The sequence below is a fragment of the Phoca vitulina genome, unplaced genomic scaffold (assembly GCF_004348235.1).
Source record: "Phoca vitulina isolate PV1807 unplaced genomic scaffold, GSC_HSeal_1.0 scaffold1, whole genome shotgun sequence".
In the NCBI taxonomy this organism is placed as follows: Eukaryota; Metazoa; Chordata; class Mammalia; order Carnivora; family Phocidae; genus Phoca; species Phoca vitulina.
The window spans coordinates 5805891-5823178 of record NW_022589704.1 but is presented as its reverse complement, the minus strand read 5'-3'; the positions used below and the strand labels follow the sequence as shown (position 1 = coordinate 5823178).

Genomic DNA, 17288 nt, shown 5'->3' with positions numbered 1-17288 from the left:
GCCGGGATTCCCTCAGGCACGAGACGCAGGGTCCCTCCGCATGGTGGGGAGGGACGGGGGGTTAGCTGGGGCGGGGAGGGAACCATCAGGGGCGTGGGCAGGCCTCCCCGAAGGGGCCGAGGCCGGCGCTCAGAGCGTGGCAACCAGGGGTCATTTGAGTCCGGGGCAGGCTCTTTGGAGAAGGTTCTCTGAGAAAGAGAAAGTTACTGTAGGATACAAATCAAGGGAAGGGCAGCTGTTTGCAGGGGTGGAATAAACCCCAAGCTGATGGAAATGAGGGGCGAACTGGGAGGTTCCAGGGGAGGGGTGGGGGTTGGAGAGGACCATGTGGAGTGATTCTCTGAGAGTCGGGAGAAAAGCCTCCTTATCCCCCGCAGAGAGGGGGCAGTTAGCTAACCACTGCACGTTTGGGCAGCTCCTGGGGTTCCTGCCCGGTGGCCCCAAAGCAGGAGGCTCTGCTACCCGCAGCTCATACGGGGGAGGATGGCCCTTCTGATGTTTGCACGTCTTGGGAGTAGAAGCATGGGTGGGATTAATGTACAGCAAAACCCAAATGATACCTCATTGTCTTTTCTCTTATAAGAATATCTCCAAAAACAGGGCTTGGTGGACTGGCTTCGGGGCCGCCCGCTTTTGTAAGTGAAGTCACACCAGACTGAGACCGTGCCCGTCGCTTCATAGGCCATCGGTGCTGCTTTCACCGCACACCGGCCGATTCAGGGCTTGCGACAGAGACCGCGGGGCCCACAGAGCCGAAACCTCTTCCCTGTCTAGCCCTGTGTCGAACAGGTTTGGTCACCTGGCTCAATCCCTCCATGGGATTGCTGCCAGAGTCAGCCTCGTTTCGAATGGGATTTTCTGGGATTACCTGTGGGTGTTAGTGTGTGTGCGAAAATTAAAGAGGAAGCTACAGGGAAGGGAGCCGGAACCTCCTACTGGAAGCTGTCTCCTGCTAGGACCCGGTGGCACCCAAAATGTGCCCTTAAAAAAATGCCTAAATGCCCCTTGGGTGGTGTGGCCGCTCTGTGACCGTTGAAACCCATACTGGCTGATCCAAGTGTGAGCAGAGCTGAAGTTAGTAAATGAAGGAGCCCCCGTCCCAGTGTTCACCGTGCTCCTCGCGATGGAGCCCCGGTCCTCGCCCAGTGCCCCTGGGGACAGAGCCGCTGTCATCGCTCCTGCCAGGGGTGACCCCAATCAGAAGCGTGATTCTGGCACGTTCTGTTGCCTAGAAAAGGAGGCCGCCTCTGGAACGTTCTCTCTGTGTGCGCTGGGAAGCCGTGGGCAAAAGCTGAGCGGGGACACAGAGGGACTGACCGTCCACCCTGAGGAGCAGGGGACTCCACCAGCCGCAGCGCGTTCGGGGCTTCAGCCCCACCACACCACAAAAATTTAAATCCAGAATTCAACCAATGGATCACATGTCCCCCTGCCATACATGGGGACGTAGGTGTATTTATATCTTCTGAAAGACGGATCTACTAAACATTGATTTTTTTTTTAAACAATTTCACTTGAATGCATCAAAATTCAAGTGAAAACAGACCCTTTTCTGAAATACATAGAGTTGAAATGTTGCGTAATCTAGATCGGTGTTTTGTTTGGTTCCATCCCTGATGTCGAGGAGTGAGTGCCTGCAGAACTTTTGCAAAGGCTTGCCTGCACCTCTGTCATCTCGAGGGATCCTGGACAGGCCGCCTGCAGGTGTGGGGGCTTCTCCATCACTCTCTCGGCTTAATCTGCAAACTGGGGTGAGCTCGGCACCTTCCTCGTGGGGGTTCTGAGGAGTGGATGAGCCCATGCCCGGCTCACAGTAAGTGCTCAATCGTAGTAGCTTATTCCAAAACACAACAAAACAAACCAGAACAGGACCACGGGATCCTCAAGCTCCCTTCCGGCTAACCGTAGTTCCAGCTAGCTGCCAATCCTCGGACCCAGGACAGAACCAGATTGACCCATCACCCCTGTTGCAAATTGCAGAAATTGACCTGCTGGGGCATCCAGCTAATGCATTCAGCAAATTGCCAAAAAAGCCACAATTCCTCCCTCTTGTTAAGCTTCCCCAATATAAACATGGACTATAGATGAGGATACTCAGTCTCAGTAAGGGACCCAGCAGACCGTAACTGCACGCAGCCAAGGCCACCCACCTTCTTCACGGAATAGTGGACAGAGTTCTCACAAGGAGCTGCGTGTTTGGCTCAGTCGGGAAGGGGCTGGTGGGGTGGGTTTTTTTAGCACGTGCTCTTGGAGTCTTGGAGTGACAACAATAGGTGCTTGGATAGAGCTTAGAAGGATAGAAAGAACACCAGGTGACTTTTTCTGCTTCTAGCCTCTCTGGTCTTAGGCTCACCATCCGAGGGCCTGGGAAACCGACTCCAGGGTGCCTCTGAGGCCCACTTGTCCCACTGTTGGGGTGCAGTCTGAGACTGCTGGGCGACAGAGCCTTCGTGGACAGTGCCAGGCCCACGTGCACCCAGCAGCTATCATGAAAGTTGGGTGGCAAGCCTTTTGCATCTCACGGTGGGCAGACCCGGGGGCCTGCTGGTTTGTGCTAGCTGGTTTGATTTTGTTTCTTTAAGACCCCAGCCCGGGGTCTCACAGAATACATTGGACTGTTGAGCTTTATGTTGGAAGCCTGCGTGATCTGGCCCCTTTCCTGGGAGGGAAGCAAGTCCCAAGGTGGCCACCTGCTGGCTTGGGGCCAGGTGGGCATTTGGGCCAGGCTCGGTCCCCTTGCCTCCTTCCTTCCCAGGGTGGTGGGCATTCCTTTCCCTCCTGAGTCTCTCCACAGTTGGTGACTCCTGTCCTGAAGACACACTAGAAAGTTTTTTCAGCTTTGGCAAGCGAGCAATCATTGATTCCAGAAAGTGTTCTGATGGGCTCTTTGGGTTCAGCCTTGGGCCTCTCCGTTCTCCTTATCCTCCGCACGGGGTCCTCACCTTGTCCCCAAAACCTGAGAACCCAGATGTCAGTGTGCGCCTCAGCCCCCATCTGAGTCCTTCTGCCCGTGGAGCTCTGCGCCCGGCCGATGCCCGCAGCACCTTACCTCAGCCCAGCTCGTGGTCCGGGCCCCTGAGCCCCGGGCGCCCGGTCCATCTCAGCGAAGCATCACTATGTCCAGCAGCTCCAAGGGAGCGCGAACAGGGCCAACAGGCAGCATCCGCCCTCACCCCGTGGGTCAGCATCCAGGGCTGCCGAGACGACGCTCCACGGACGGGGTGGCCCAGGACAACAGAGGCGTGTTCTCCGCCATTGCTGGAGGTGTTGGCAGGCAGCTTGCTCCTGTAGCTCCGAGGGACGGTCTGGTCCTTGCCTCTGGCTCCCAGTTGCGCCGACAGTCCTTGGCAGTCCTTGCCTTGTGGCTGCCTCACCCCGTCTCTGCCTCCGTCCTGACATGGATTTCTTCCCTCTGTCTCTGTCTCTGTCCTTATAAAGACAGCCAGTCATTGGACGAGGGGCTGCCCTAGTCCACGATGACCTGGTTTTAACTAGTAACATCTGCAAAGACCCTATTTCCGAATATAGTCATTCAGAGTTTCCAGGTGGACATGACTTTGGGGAGAGAACACTGGCAAACCCAGTCCGCCCTGCAAAACTCATTGCTTTCCCTCCATCCTGTGGCGTCGGCCGTGCTGGAGTTCGGGGGGCACTCTCTAGGCCTTAGAACTTTCTGGGTAAAGAGCGCGTTGCCTCCGCGTGAAACTCCAACGTGAAACCAGACCTGTCCTCTGACTGCCTCGTGCTCTGCTCCTTCCTCCTCAGGCCTTACTGAAAATGGACTGCCAGGGCCTGGTGGTTAGGCTCATCCAGGACTTCGTGCTCCTGACCACGGCGGTCGAGGTGGCGCAGCGCTGGAGGGAGCTGGCCGAGAAGCTCGCCAAGGTGTCCAAGCAGCAGATGGACGCGTACGAGTCTCCGCACCGGGACAGGAATGGGGTCGTGGACAGCGAGGTGAGCCTGGGCTCTGAGATTCCGTCACAGCGCTGTCTACTTGACAGCGTGTGGATAGGGATGAGTGAGTTGACGTGAGAAAGCATGCGCCCAGCACACAGTAGGCTCTCCCTGAGTGGGGCGAGTCTCCCCCTTCCCGGGACTGTTGGCTGCGCGTCCCAAACTTCAGTGACCTTCCATCAGACGGAGCAGCGCATGAACGGAGCCCTTTGTGGCCACTTCTGCTCGGCCTCTGGCCGGGTCTGTGTTGGCTAAATACCTGGTATGTCGTGGAACTTCGGCCAGAGCTGGCTGGGGTTCCTGCTCAGAGGTTCTTTGTAGTCTCACTGGTTGGCGGAGGTTGCTTTAAGCTTCTGGAAAGCTGGTTCGGGCCTGGGAGACCTAGGAAGGAGGAAATCCCAGAATAAGGGTGTCCTTTATTAATGCCACGAATTTCTAAAGAAATGGTCCACCTAGAAAGTGCTGCAGGGGTGTAGGGATTGTAAGGAGAGCAGTCCTTCCTGTTTGCTCAGGGACCCTCTGCTGCCTGCTCTTGCACAAAACACCTTCTTCCCTCAGAAATGTGCTGGCTCTGGACAGAGTCCGTTCCACCGGTTTCTCCGGGTTTGCCTCGCTCTCCACTGAGAAGCATAAATAATGAGCAAAGGGACTGCAGTTAATAGGCTCGAATAGTAGGATCAAATCTCTTACTGTCCCTAATCTTCTCTACCCCCCCTTTTTATTTTGGGTGACTCCACCATGCAGGCCATGTGGAAACCCGCCTATGACTTTTTATTAACCTGGAGCCACCAGATCGGGGACAGCTACCGGGATGTCATCCAGGAGCTACACATAGGCCTGGACAAGATGAAAAACCCCATCACCAAGCGCTGGAAACACCTCACGGGGACCCTGATCCTGGTGAACTCCCTGGACATTCTGAGAGCTGCCGCCTTCAGTCCCGTGGACCATGACGACTTTGTGATTTGAGCGGGTACCCTGGCAGCTACCACTGCTCTGGGCCACACGCCCTCCATCGGTCCTGGGTGCCCGCGCCGCCACGTGGAACCGGGGAGGGAGGAAGGGCCGCTGCTCACACACGTCCAGGGTCCTTCGAGGGCCGGACCCACACCCGAGGACCAAGCACACACAATGCTCCACCACCCTCCTCCATCACGGGGGGGTTGGGGGAGGCCTGAAGGGGATTTCTACCGCAGGTCGTTGCCAATCAAATAGCTTTCTATTTGTTAGGTATAAATGTAAATTTAAAATCACTTTTTTTAAAGTATGGGGGGGCAGGCATATGAAAAAGGTGGTATCTCATTTTTTTTAATGGACCATAAAGGTTAAAAACACACACACAAAAAAAAACCACACCTTAATAGGGGAGGATGCTTTGAGGTTTTTATGTTCTAAGAGACCTTTTTAAATTATGTTACAGATGTATATATGTATTTAAAGGTCACTGGGGCATTTGCGATTCCCAGCCACACTTTGCATTTCAACACTTAGCGCGCGGAGAGACGCTTGTTCAAGTGTTGGACCTCTTTTGCTCTCTGCTTGTGAAAAGGATAAATCAAATAGGAATGTGGTTTCTCGGTAGGTGAGTCCAGCTCCTGCCCATCCTTTCTGAGAGCGTCCTAGCCCCTGCTGTCCCCTCTCGACTTCATTCTCTTCTGTACCTTTGCCTCGTGTTACGGTGAGTGATCAGCGACAGCACATGTGGACCGTCTTCGAGCTTTAGTGGGCAAAGTCAACTCCTACGTGAGCAAGCAGGTGCCCTCGAGATGGAAAGGCAGCTGGGAGCTGGCGTTCTGCATGGCCCCACCTGTGTGCAGTCGGTCATCCCAGAGAACAGTGCCATTTGCCACGCGGTGGCTCCCGCAGCCTCCAGCCACCACTGTCCTGTTTCTCCCCGGGGGCGGGGAGGGGTGCCCTGTGCTATCATGTGCACAGAGGTGCCCACTGTGGCTGGTAACTCCCGCTTCGTTCCATATGAAATCAACCCCTGTCCCTTCCTGCTAGGCCCCCAGGGCCTAGGAAATTGCATAGGGGACACCATCTTTTTTGTGTACGATAGAAAGATTATGCAAGCAGGACGAACGTTTTCCAAAAATGAAAATGTTTCCCACCTCAAGTCAGGGACTTGGCAGAGTGTTGCGTTGAGGACCTTACCGTTGTAGATCGGCGTGGCTCTGTGTGGGCCCGCGTGCTGGGCTCCAGATCGCACTGCGGAGGTGGCAGCTCGGGAGGGAGGAAGGGGCAGGGCGGGAGAATTGTCTGCCAAATCAAGAGAGTTGATCCCCGGGAATGTGCCGGGACACGCAGCTTGCTTGTGTGAGGTGATGTGGGGATTCCTGGACCGTGGGATACCTGGAACGCGTTCTCTAAATCTGCTGTCTTGAAACATGTTATGTTAATTACCTAGTGTAATCAGTGGTTGATCCCTATTGGGCTGAAACATTCTTATGTATCTATTGATTCAGATCCTAAAGACCAACTGGCTAGAAAAAAAAAACACACACACACAGGAAAACACTATGTTTTTTACGCTGCAAGAACCAGGACACACAATTCCCCACTCATCCCATGAAATAACCTTAAATTCCGCTTCTTATTTCCACCTTCATTCTTTCCAGAGATCATCTCTCGCCTTCTCCCCAAAGAAGAAGCAAAACCACTTGCACCTTAAACCGTGGATATTTTTCCTCAGGGGCTTTAAATAGTTTCCTATGCAACATGTCTTGTAGCACAAATTAAATTCTACAAAAGTTGCAGTAAATTTTATTTGGATATTTTAACCTATTAAGTGTGTGTGTCTGTTTTTCTGTACCCAACCAAACTTTAAATAAAACAATAAAACCTAGTGAAAGCATCTGTGAATAATGGCTCCCTCCCCCAAGAGCCACCGCTAGATGACAGTGTGACCATTGGTTTAGCAGATAACTTTTATTTTTTTACTGAATGTTCTGTAGTCCGGTCCAAGAAGCTCGGTTAAAATCTCCAGTTCTCAGGGCGCCTGGGTGACTCAGTTGGTTAGGCATCTAATTCTTGATTTTAGCTCAGGTCTTAATCTCACAGTTGTGAGTTCAGGCTCAACGTTGGGCTCCACCCTGGGCATGGAGTCTACTTAAAATAAAAAAAAAAAAAAAGGAAAAAAAATCTCCAGTTCTTTATCGATGTTAATTCTGATATTCAAAATAATAGTCATTTGCATATAAAATTATGGTGTTTGCAGGTGTTTTTTGAGGACCAAATATTCAGGAAAAGGATTTGGCTGCAAAAAAAGAAAAAAAAAAAAAAAAAACAATTTACCAAGAAGACGACAATTTTGTCCATAATAAATTCCCGCCTTGGTCCTCACTTGACCGTCATACAGTCATGTCACATGGGGCAGGTGCCACATTGTTGTGATCACCAAGCCCCCACCCCCGGTGTCACCTGGTACAGCAGCCAAGCCCAGGCTTGGTCCTGGGACCTTCCCTACAGAGGTCACCAGATCCCAGCACCTTGTAGTCTCCCAACCATTCCTACTGCCACGACAGAACTGCAACCTTTGCCTTCTCTCCCTTTGCTCTCCTTACTCCTCTCAACACCCTAGCCCCCACCTCGGCCACCTGGCCCCTTTCCCCTCCCCCCCTCCCCAGGCCACCTAGCCACTCTCCCCGCTACACGGTCTGCTCCGGGCTCACGCTCACCCTTGGCTGCGCATCCCACACACCATCAGCTGCAGAGCTCCTGGAGCATCCCCCACACTCATACCTCCCTGCCTTTGAGCTGCTTCCCCACGCTGGAACCCCTCTCCTTTCTCCATCAGCCACACTGAGCTCCTTGAGGTCATCGAGGGTCTGAACTCATCGCTGAATCCCCAGAGCCTGGTGCCACAAATGTATCGTGGGAGGGAATTGACCATGACTGATAGAAACGCATCCCTGAATGCGGATAGCTTGGCTATTGGAGTGGCTAGAACGGGCTTTGTACTGGGTTTACAACCAATATAAAACCTATTCGGCCAGTGATGAGGGCATCAGACCCAGCTTAGTTTTCGAAGCGTTCGAAGGGGAGAACATGGTAGATGGAACTCAAGTATATACCAAAAGCAATTAATTTCCCTAAAATAGTTCTTTTCTGGGCATGAGGGAAACACTGTCAGTTTGTTCCATGATTTATGTTGTAATAAAATTCAGTTTTATGTAAAATAGATTGAAATGGCATCATCTGAAACAGTAACCTGAATTGGGGGGAAAAAAGAGACTGCTGCCAAGTGCCCAGGCTTTGCTTCACACCTGAAGTCTATGAAAGGTTTGCCCCAATTAATCTTTGTGAGGACCTTGGTTTAAGAGAAGGAAAGCAGCTGGGGCTGGGGGGGGCGGCAAATGCCCAGCTGGTGCAGTCGCCAATGCGAGCTCTGTCCACCCCCAGCTGTGCCCTCCTGCCCTCTGTCCACCCCCAGCTGTGCCCTCCCTCCGCATCAGAAGCAGAGAGAAACCCGACAGCACACAGGCCATTGTCTGAGAAGCAGGTGCCCGGGAGCGGGGCGTGCCTCTGAAGGCTGGGCCCTGGGGACAGGGCGGGGGGACCAGCCAGCCGGGTTGTCCCTCCACCCCTCACAGGCCTCTGCTGGAACGTGTGTGCGCAGTAGTTAAACCTTACGATTTGGGGTCCATTTCCCTAAAACCTCAAGTATTTAAAATATTTGCACTTAGCCCAAATTTTTCTTTTTAAAAAAATTTCGGCTTGATTGAGGTGTACTTGACCTAGAAACAAATGTCTTCCACTTTTAAGACCCAGGCATTTTTTTTTTTTAAGATTTTATTTATTTATTTGACAGAGAGACAGCGAGAGAGGGAACACAGGCAGGGGGAGTGGGAGAGGGAGAAGCAGGCTTCCCGCGGAGCAGAGAACCCCATGCGGGACTAGATCCCAGGACCCTGGGATCAGGACCTGAGCTGTTATGTATTTTCTGCCACATTTTTTTAAGTGAAGAAAGAACCCCTGTTGCTGGCAAGCCCAGCGTCCTGTTATGGAAACCAGGGAGAGGATCGGGGCGGGTACGGTGCAGCTTTAACCCCTTCTGTGTCATGGACCCCTTTGGCAGTTGAATAAAGCTGTAGAGACCTTACAATTAAATAAATGCATAAAATAAGGAAACCAGGAGCTCACAAATGAAAGCAATTATATTTACATACAGTTAGCAAAAGGTTTTTTAATTGTCGTGAGGTTATATATGCTATTTTATGCACTAGGTAACAACCTAGTAGCAGGTCTCATCCACCATAAACTCACGGAATAGTGATGAGCATTGCGAGTATCTGAGATTGAGAAATCGTTGACAAAATCACAGGGATTTCTAATACAGGTCCCTTGCCTCCACACATGCCCGGAGGAGATGCTAATGTTCAGTTAGAGGTTAATGAAAATGAAGATGTAATCTTTTTTTTCCTTATTTAAAAAACAGGGAGCTCATCCTAAGGAAACTGAAATCAGATTTGCTTTGCCAGTTGCTTCGAAGGGTTTGCATGATGTTTTCTGCTCCAGCTTAGCCAAAATAGTGTTTTTAAAGCTTTGCTTCTCTGAGCCCATATACTACCTAATGAGGGAGAAAGGGATCGGAGAAATGGTCATGTCTGAGACTTTTTAAATATCTGAAGTCATTTTTCTTAATTTCCCAATTCAGTTGGTTTGCTTTTTAGAAGAATATCTGTGTACTCATGTCCTACGTATGCAACACAACTCTCTTTGTAATCTTCACTCCAGGGGGGTCAGCAAGAGACGGCCAGAACAGAGTGTGCATGCAGCGTAAGCCTCGTGAGATGTGGGCAGCTTGGCGGGAGGGCCGACCAGAGGGCTGGTCGTCCGGTGTGTGCCTGGAAGCCAGGCTTGGGCACACAGAGCATCAGGGGAGAGAAGAGCGAGCTCCTGGCCCTCCAGAATCCGTATTCCAATAAGGAAGATGCAGACCTTTGAAATTGAGGAAGATGGAAGCATTCTCATCAGAGCAGACCAAGAGAGGATTTGAGAAGCCACAGTGCTTCTCCCCTCCCCTCTCCCCACACACCCACTCCCATTATATTGATCATTAATGAAGGCTTCTGATTCAAACCCTTCCATTTCTCTCAGGGGGTTTCTCCTTTAATCCTGGCCACTATCATGTCTCCCCCAGACCCGCAACCCCATGCTGGTCCCCTCAAATCATCCTCCACATGACCACCAAGACGGTCCTTCTAAAATAGAAACCCATGCCCCTTTCTGCTTAACGCCCACCTTCAGTGGCCCCCGGGTTTAAAGCAGATGAACAGGGGGGTGCCCCCACGCCCACCCATGGGTCATTGTTGGCCCTGACGATGCTTCCACCTGTCCACTCAAAATGAGAGAAATAAGCACAGTGGACTGAGGATTTCCATTCAGCCAAACTTATGCAAATCAAATTATCGCTCCTGGTCCTGAGATTAAGCCCTCCATTCCTTTTTGGTGTTAAAATGTCCTTTATTTTGGTAACTGATAACGATAGTAAATTGTAAGAGTTGTGGTTCTAATGCCTTTCTTGGCAAAGTGAAATGTTGGCTGATGACCAAAAGCCATGCATTTTTTTAAGGCTTGAAGTTTTGGACAAATAAGGCAGAAACAACATGAGACTGTCTATTTCCTCGGCCCTTTGCCCTTGTGGCTGTTTTTCCTCGACCACCTTCCTCACTGTAGTCATAATGGCTTTATCACATTTTCTAGGTGCTCGGCATCTTGAGAACTCTTTTGCTATATTTGGAACCCAGACAACACAAATTCACAGCTTCTCTTGCAGCTAAATGCAGGCATGTGACTATTGGATCTCTGACTCAGAGACCAGCAACTTGCAGAAGGAAGCGAGGGGTGTGGTGGAACATTCGGGAGAGCAGTGGTCCTGGGTCCTTGACCCACCATGGCATAGGTGGTGCCGTCCTCATCAGGCCTGTTCTGGACATCAGTGTGGAGCATGGCTCCTCTCCCAGCCCTCTGGCGAATGACTCAATTATCTTTTAATAATCCCCTTCCCAGAAGGATCAGCCAGGGCCAGTTTCTGTTGCTTGCAAACAAGCACCTGGGCTTCTGATGAATTTTAGTCCTTCAGAGTTCTGCTCTGATCATCAGACTTCCCTGGGAGGTCTTCTTGGATGCACCAAGAAAAAACCCCATCTCTGTCTTCCAGCAGCCCTCCGCCCTTACAGCAAATATAATCCAAGTCTTTCCGTGCATTTGCGAGTTGTGCCCCACAGACCATAAACTGAGTGAGGAAGATGCCACGGTGCCCAGCTCACAATACGTTCAAGCTCACACTCAGTAAATTCTCGGGTGCATGGCTGGCTGAATGAAGAACTCCCAGGGTTCACTGCAGACCATCCAGGGGAAGGGAGACTAGCACTAGAGTCCGAATAGCTTTGTGTGTAATTGTAGGGATTTCTTTTTATCAAACAAATGCAAGTTTTATGGGGAGTCTATTCTGGATATTTTTCTACAAATTTTTATCTCTACTCGTTTTAGTTCACCAGTCTTCCCGCTGTAACATCACATGTGTTCAGCTCAGCCGAAGCTCACACTTGGAATAATAAGTGTTAGCTTTATTGTTCGCACATCCGCGTCTTTCTCTACATTCCAAATGCAAAGTCATTTCACACCCAAGATGTGGATGATCGCACCTAGGTGAGAATAGCAGACGTGGACACACTTGGTGAACATCTGTAGCTCCCGGGGAGCGGTCTTGTCAGGCCTCCCTGGACACCTGAGCAAGCAGGGGGCAGGTGGCCGGGCAAGCGGGGTGGTTGCCTGGCAGCCCCAGCACTCCCAGGGCCATCCTCCTATAGAAGAGAAGGGATCTGGAGAAGTGACTCACTTTCATTTTTGACTCTGAGCCTGGTTAGAATCAACAGCTACAGAATGAAGACTTTATAGTAGGATCCAGGCTGATGAGTCAGTTTCATGCCTTGACACACCGAAATATACAAATGCAATGCTGTGTGTGGACAGATGTGCCGGATGAAGGTCTGTTCTTTGCGCAACTAGTAAATTCATAAGGATACATTGATGTGTTAAAAAAAAAAATCTCTTTGGAAATCAGATTCCAGTTCTCCAAGTCATTTTGCAAAACACCTTTACGTATACCTAATTATCACATTTTCCATGTGAGAGATGAGTCGAGAAATTAAAGACAGAAAAGGTAATGGATATGGGTGAGGGACACAGGCACTTGACCTAGTTAGAAATAATTTATACAGACCTTGGAGATTTATGTCTGTTTCCCAGACCCTGGGAGATAGCTCTCATTTTTCAAATATGAGGTTTGTGCAAAATACATAGAGAGGTACCAAGGGCTGGTGTCACGACGCCATGCACAGGATATCCGGGGCTATCAAAACAAAAATAAATCTGCTTTGCATTCAGAAATTCATACCCAAGTAAAAGCAACTCAGTTTTCTCTTTGTGACATGTACTATATTCCAAAATTATGCTTAAAATGTTCCTGGATATCTTTGATGCATTCAGGCAGCATTTCTTCCTGAACGGAAGAGCTTTGCACGGCGCTCACACTGCCCTTCCAACAAGGCAGGCGATTAGCATCATTATTTTCGAAATGTCTTCAAAACATAAAACTTTACTTTGTGTTATTCCAATGTTTTTAATATTCACTCCTATTTGGTTATTTTGCAAGTCAATCAGATTATAACAGAGGTCTGGTTAAAATATCATTCGTATTTTGGATTCCTATATGTCTTCCTCCGCCCAGAGCTCTGGGAGGGAGTGAGGCGGGTAGCAGCCTAGGGATCCTGAGAAAAAAGTCAGCTATATAAGATCATTTTTTAAACTAATTGCCGTGACCACTCGCCTGATTTTTTTTTTTAAGTGAAGTCCACGGACCACCTGAAGGAGACTCACCAGGAGGAAGCACATTTAAAAATGCAGGTTCCAAGGCCTTCTCGGACCTTCAGAATCAGCTGCTTGTGGGGGCCCGGGAATCTGCATTTTCCCAGGCTTCCCATCTGAGTCCGAGGTGTGCTGAAGTGTGAGGGCAGGCTCAATTTTTAATTGTATGGCAAAACACTAAGCAGAGACGAAATGGAAGGGATTTCCGTTTCTGGATAGGAGCCGATGGGCACGGTTTGTGTTGTGACGTCCACGTATCTCTATAACCACGGCTCCAGACTCCTGAGCCACCTGGCCTCCCCACACTGTCCCACTTTCATCCGCCTCCTGCTGAACTTTAATTAAAATCCAGGCAATTGTTTTCAGGGAGGCTTCTCTATACGAACCATGTCTCAGGCACCTGTTGGGCTGTCCCCACCCCGAGAGGCATAAAGGGGCCGCCGGCTGGTGCTTAGCGGGCACGCGCTGCCAGTCCTGGGCCTCCTCGGGCTTCCTGTTCGGCAGACAGGGCCTCCTACCCCCTGCTGGAGACCGAGCTCCACAGCCCGGCCTGAGGTTTGGGCCCCGCCCAGTGTTCCGAATTCAGGGGCTCACATTCACGGCCAGGCGTGGGGATTTCCAGCTGCCTCCTCCCTCCGTGGGAGGCCCCGTGTGGCAGAAGCAAGTCCTCTCATTTGGTTAATGCTGGTCCTTAGGCAAGGACTCTGGAGAAGTCCCTCCTGCTGGCCAGTGTGGGCTCAATGGGCTCAGAGGTACCCGGGAGGTGTGGGGCGTTCTTCTATGTGTGCACCTGTGCATGAGCGTGTGAGCGTGTGGGTTGTATCTGCACAGATGTCCAAGAAGGGTCTCTGAGGCCTGGAGATCTGCATTTGGGGGAAGAACTTTCTGTTGCATATCTTTTTTGTGCCGTTTGATTTCTTACCTTGGAATGCTGATATTTTCATAATTCCATATATTTTTTGCTACAGATAATAATGTATGAAATGAGAGTAATTTAGAATTGGCTCTGGGGAGAGAACGAATACCAAAATTTGCAAAATTAAAAAATCAAACAAGTACCTAATTTGCATATTGTTAATCAGTAAAGTGGGTATAGATAGGCAGATAATCAAAATTGATTTATATGCTTAGAACTGGATGTTTCCAGGCAGGGTACCTCGATGGGTTTCCGGGGGCGTCTAGGAGACCCTCAAATAGTGTGCTGATTTTTTGTTCATTTTGCTCTGTGCATTCCCTGAGGAGGATATCTGGAGTTTTTAATAGATTGTCATACAGGTTGGTAATCCACAAAAGTGCAACAACCACTGGCCTAGAAGCCATGGGAAAAGATGATGTCCTTGTAAAAGACTATACTATTCAGAGTTTTAATGAGTATCCCAGAGGGATCCAGCAGCGTAAAGCTAAGGAGGGGTAAGGGAGAAGAGGCCAGCCCGCTGGCCATGGCCCCGTGCAGCTTGCCAGCCTGCACCCAGGGCACACCCCACCCAGAGGCTCTCAACAACCACACACCATGCATACCTTACATACGACATGCATCATTCTGCCCATCTGCTGGGACTGCACTTGGCTGCATGCCACAGAAACTAAGAGCGGCTATATCGAGGAAAGGGTTTGTTTTTCTCACTGATAAATTGACCAGGGCGGGTGAGTGTTTGGGGGCTGATGCACTTGCTCAGGGAGCCAGGCTCCTTCTCTCCCCTCACAGCCATCCTTAACGTGGCTTTGCGCCCTGGTCAAGACTGCTCTCAGATCTCTAGGTGCCAGGTCCATTTTCCAGGCAGTCCTAAGGGGAGAGGGCAAAGGGCGTGGGGTCATCCAACGAAGCTTGTCTCCTTTTACAAAGGAAACGAGAACTCTCCTGGCAGTCACTCTCAGTAGAATTCCCTCCATTTCATTAGCCAGTACACTGGAGGAGGGAGGCTGGGGGTGGTCCGATAGTTGGTTGCAATAACCATAAACCACCCAGAAATCCCATTAGGAAGAGGCACAGATCCAGTGGAGAGCCCAAGCGGATGGACCGATTTTTCTGCCGTGAGCTGGCAAGAAAAAAAAAACAAAACTGGCCTAATAGCCTCATTGTGAACGTGCAGCCAGGTGCCACTGACAGACGGCACTGTACACACGTAAGCCTTATGAGTTTAATGAGTTAAGTTTAATGCCAAATGCATTTTAGTAAAACAAGCGTACAACGAAACAGCCAGCAGGGTTTGCTTCACTCGGAGTCACAACCAGCGCTCCAATTTGGACTAAACTGAGTGCACCTGTTATCAACCGAACATTCTAGGAGCCTGGCCCATTTGCAGATTCTGCTTGCATTCTTCACTGTGAAAAAGAGCAAGGATGCCTTTTATCTGTGCTCTTTTCCTATTAACCACCAGATACCAGAGCTCCTCCCAACTAAGGGCAGGAGGCCTGGGGTTGGGGCTGCAGCAGCGAATGAGCCGTGAACAGTGAGGTGGTTTGACTGGAGTAAGTGGGAGCCGGAAGTGACGTGATGTAGTCTTGAACCAGATGACCAAACGGGTCGTTAGAGGTATGGACAGTGATGGTCCACAGAAGCAATAGATCCCCATTCACACAGGATTAGAGTCTAATGAAGTGATCCTGACTTACCGTTACCGTGATGTGGTCTTGAGTTCTAACCAGAAGCATCCTCCTTGTGGACTAGCAGCCAGCCTCCTGGGATCACACCTCCCACCCCCATCCCTCTCCCGACCCCAGCCGCCTACACACAGTGCAAGCTGCACCATCAAACAGCCAGAGAACTTCTCGGCTGAGCTGCCTTTTGGGGATATTTTGCTAAGCAATGTCTGCAACGTGGTGTTTCTCCAGAGGCCAAGAACCCACTGATGAACAATGACGTCTCACCAGAAATTAAGTATGAATATAAGCTGAAGACCCTCCTCCACCTTGGAAATCTTCCATTTTCTTTACAGTCACTCTGAAGCTTTAATTTGAAAACGTTGTATTTTAAAGAGATGCGACAGGAAAGCCAAGTCTTCAGATTTTCCCTCCTGTCTTGTTACAATGCAATATTTGTCCTAAACGTGAAGGGTTTGTCTGGATCCAGATTTAATACGGGAGGAAAAATTATTTGGGTCTATCTTTGCCGAAATACCTACAGTTTAGGAAAAAGAGTGAGATTTTCGTTTCCAAAAGAGAAAATACACTCTCAATTACATGGTACTTGCTCCGCCTTCTGGGGAAATGATTGGAGAATGAGTTCAGATTGAGCTCCTCTTTCATGGTCACACATGATGCTATTTTTTAAATCATACAAAGCACCTTTGATTTATGTTTTCTACACACCCAAAGGAATAACAGTAGGGTGATCCAAAAGCTGTCATTTGGGGAAATACCCGTTCTTTCATTTAGTTTCATTTACTTTCATTTCGTTTAGTTTCTGAAGATAAATTTAAATCTGTATTTCTCTAACATAAATATTCTTTGTTTATCACAGCTCTAAAATATGTTAAAGAGGTAGATTTCATGTAGTCTGATTCTTTCAAGTATTTTGAAACATTCTCTGACAGCTTGTGAATCTTTAAAATGTCCCTGTGGGAGCTGCATGAAAAATTAAAGAGACAACCAATAAAAAAATGTAGGGAGCTGTAAGTGCTCTTGCACAAACGTTTACTGGGGGTTCTGCACGGCCCCTCCTCACGGGCTCCACTCGCTCTGAGAAGAGATAACCAGAACTCTCTTCTCTGGATAGATGAGAGAAGACCAAAATGGCATCTGGTCAACCCGGAGAAGACTAAACCTTAGCAGAGACCTCCTGAGGACAAGAGGAACAGGAGGGTTACGTGTGAGATCTGCTTTCAGTTCTCTGAACTGGCACAAGCGGGCTCCTAGGCACAAGCGGGCTCCCCTCTTTGGAGATGGCTCTCTCCCTTGTGCCCCTCCTGGCTCTCCCCTGGGAGACTCCTTCTCCAGCACCTTCCCAGGGTTCCCCTCCAATTCCTGGCCTTGGCCAGGTTCCTTCATGTAGATCCATGACCCTTCCCCCCAACCCCCTGAGAACTTACCCACTTTGTAATTTACACGTCTTTAATATAACTACTTCCCTGACGTCCTCCTCTCCTACAGGACTCTAGGCAGGTGCCTTGTCTGGCTCTGCTCCCCGTTGTGCCCTGGTGGCCAGCATTGGGCAGCACAATAAACACTTGTAGGAAGGGAAGGGGAGGGGATGAGAGGAACCCACTGCTGAGTTGCTCAAATTCTCACAGGGATGGTCTGACAACTCTACAGTGCCCGAAACTAAAGCTGAGCACAGTATTTAATTTGTTGGTTCCTTTGATTCTATCCACACACAAACAGCGAAAATCTCCCTCATTTGAAGAACTCAGCCCACCTCCTTGCTGCTCATTCACTTTTAAGCGGCATCCTCTATTGTACTTAGAATAGCTTAAAGGAACAAAACTGCCATCATATTTTATAAAACCATTTCATACCCAGAGATC

General features: G+C 49.8%; 1 protein-coding gene across 3 annotated transcripts in view; it reads left to right on the top strand.

Annotated features, from left to right (window-relative positions):
- SH3BP4 (SH3 domain binding protein 4) overlaps positions 1 to 6989 on the top strand; it is an 86364-nt gene extending 79375 nt beyond the window's left edge. For all 3 annotated transcript variants that reach the window (XM_032394448.1, XM_032394361.1, XM_032394538.1), the window contains exons 5-6: positions 3766 to 3954; positions 4699 to 6989. In XM_032394448.1, coding sequence (XP_032250339.1) covers positions 3766 to 3954; positions 4699 to 4923 — 414 coding nt within the window. In that variant the 3' untranslated portion in view covers positions 4924 to 6989. The remainder of the gene's footprint in view (positions 1 to 3765; positions 3955 to 4698) is intronic.
- Positions 6990 to 17288: the final 10299 nt, after the last annotated feature.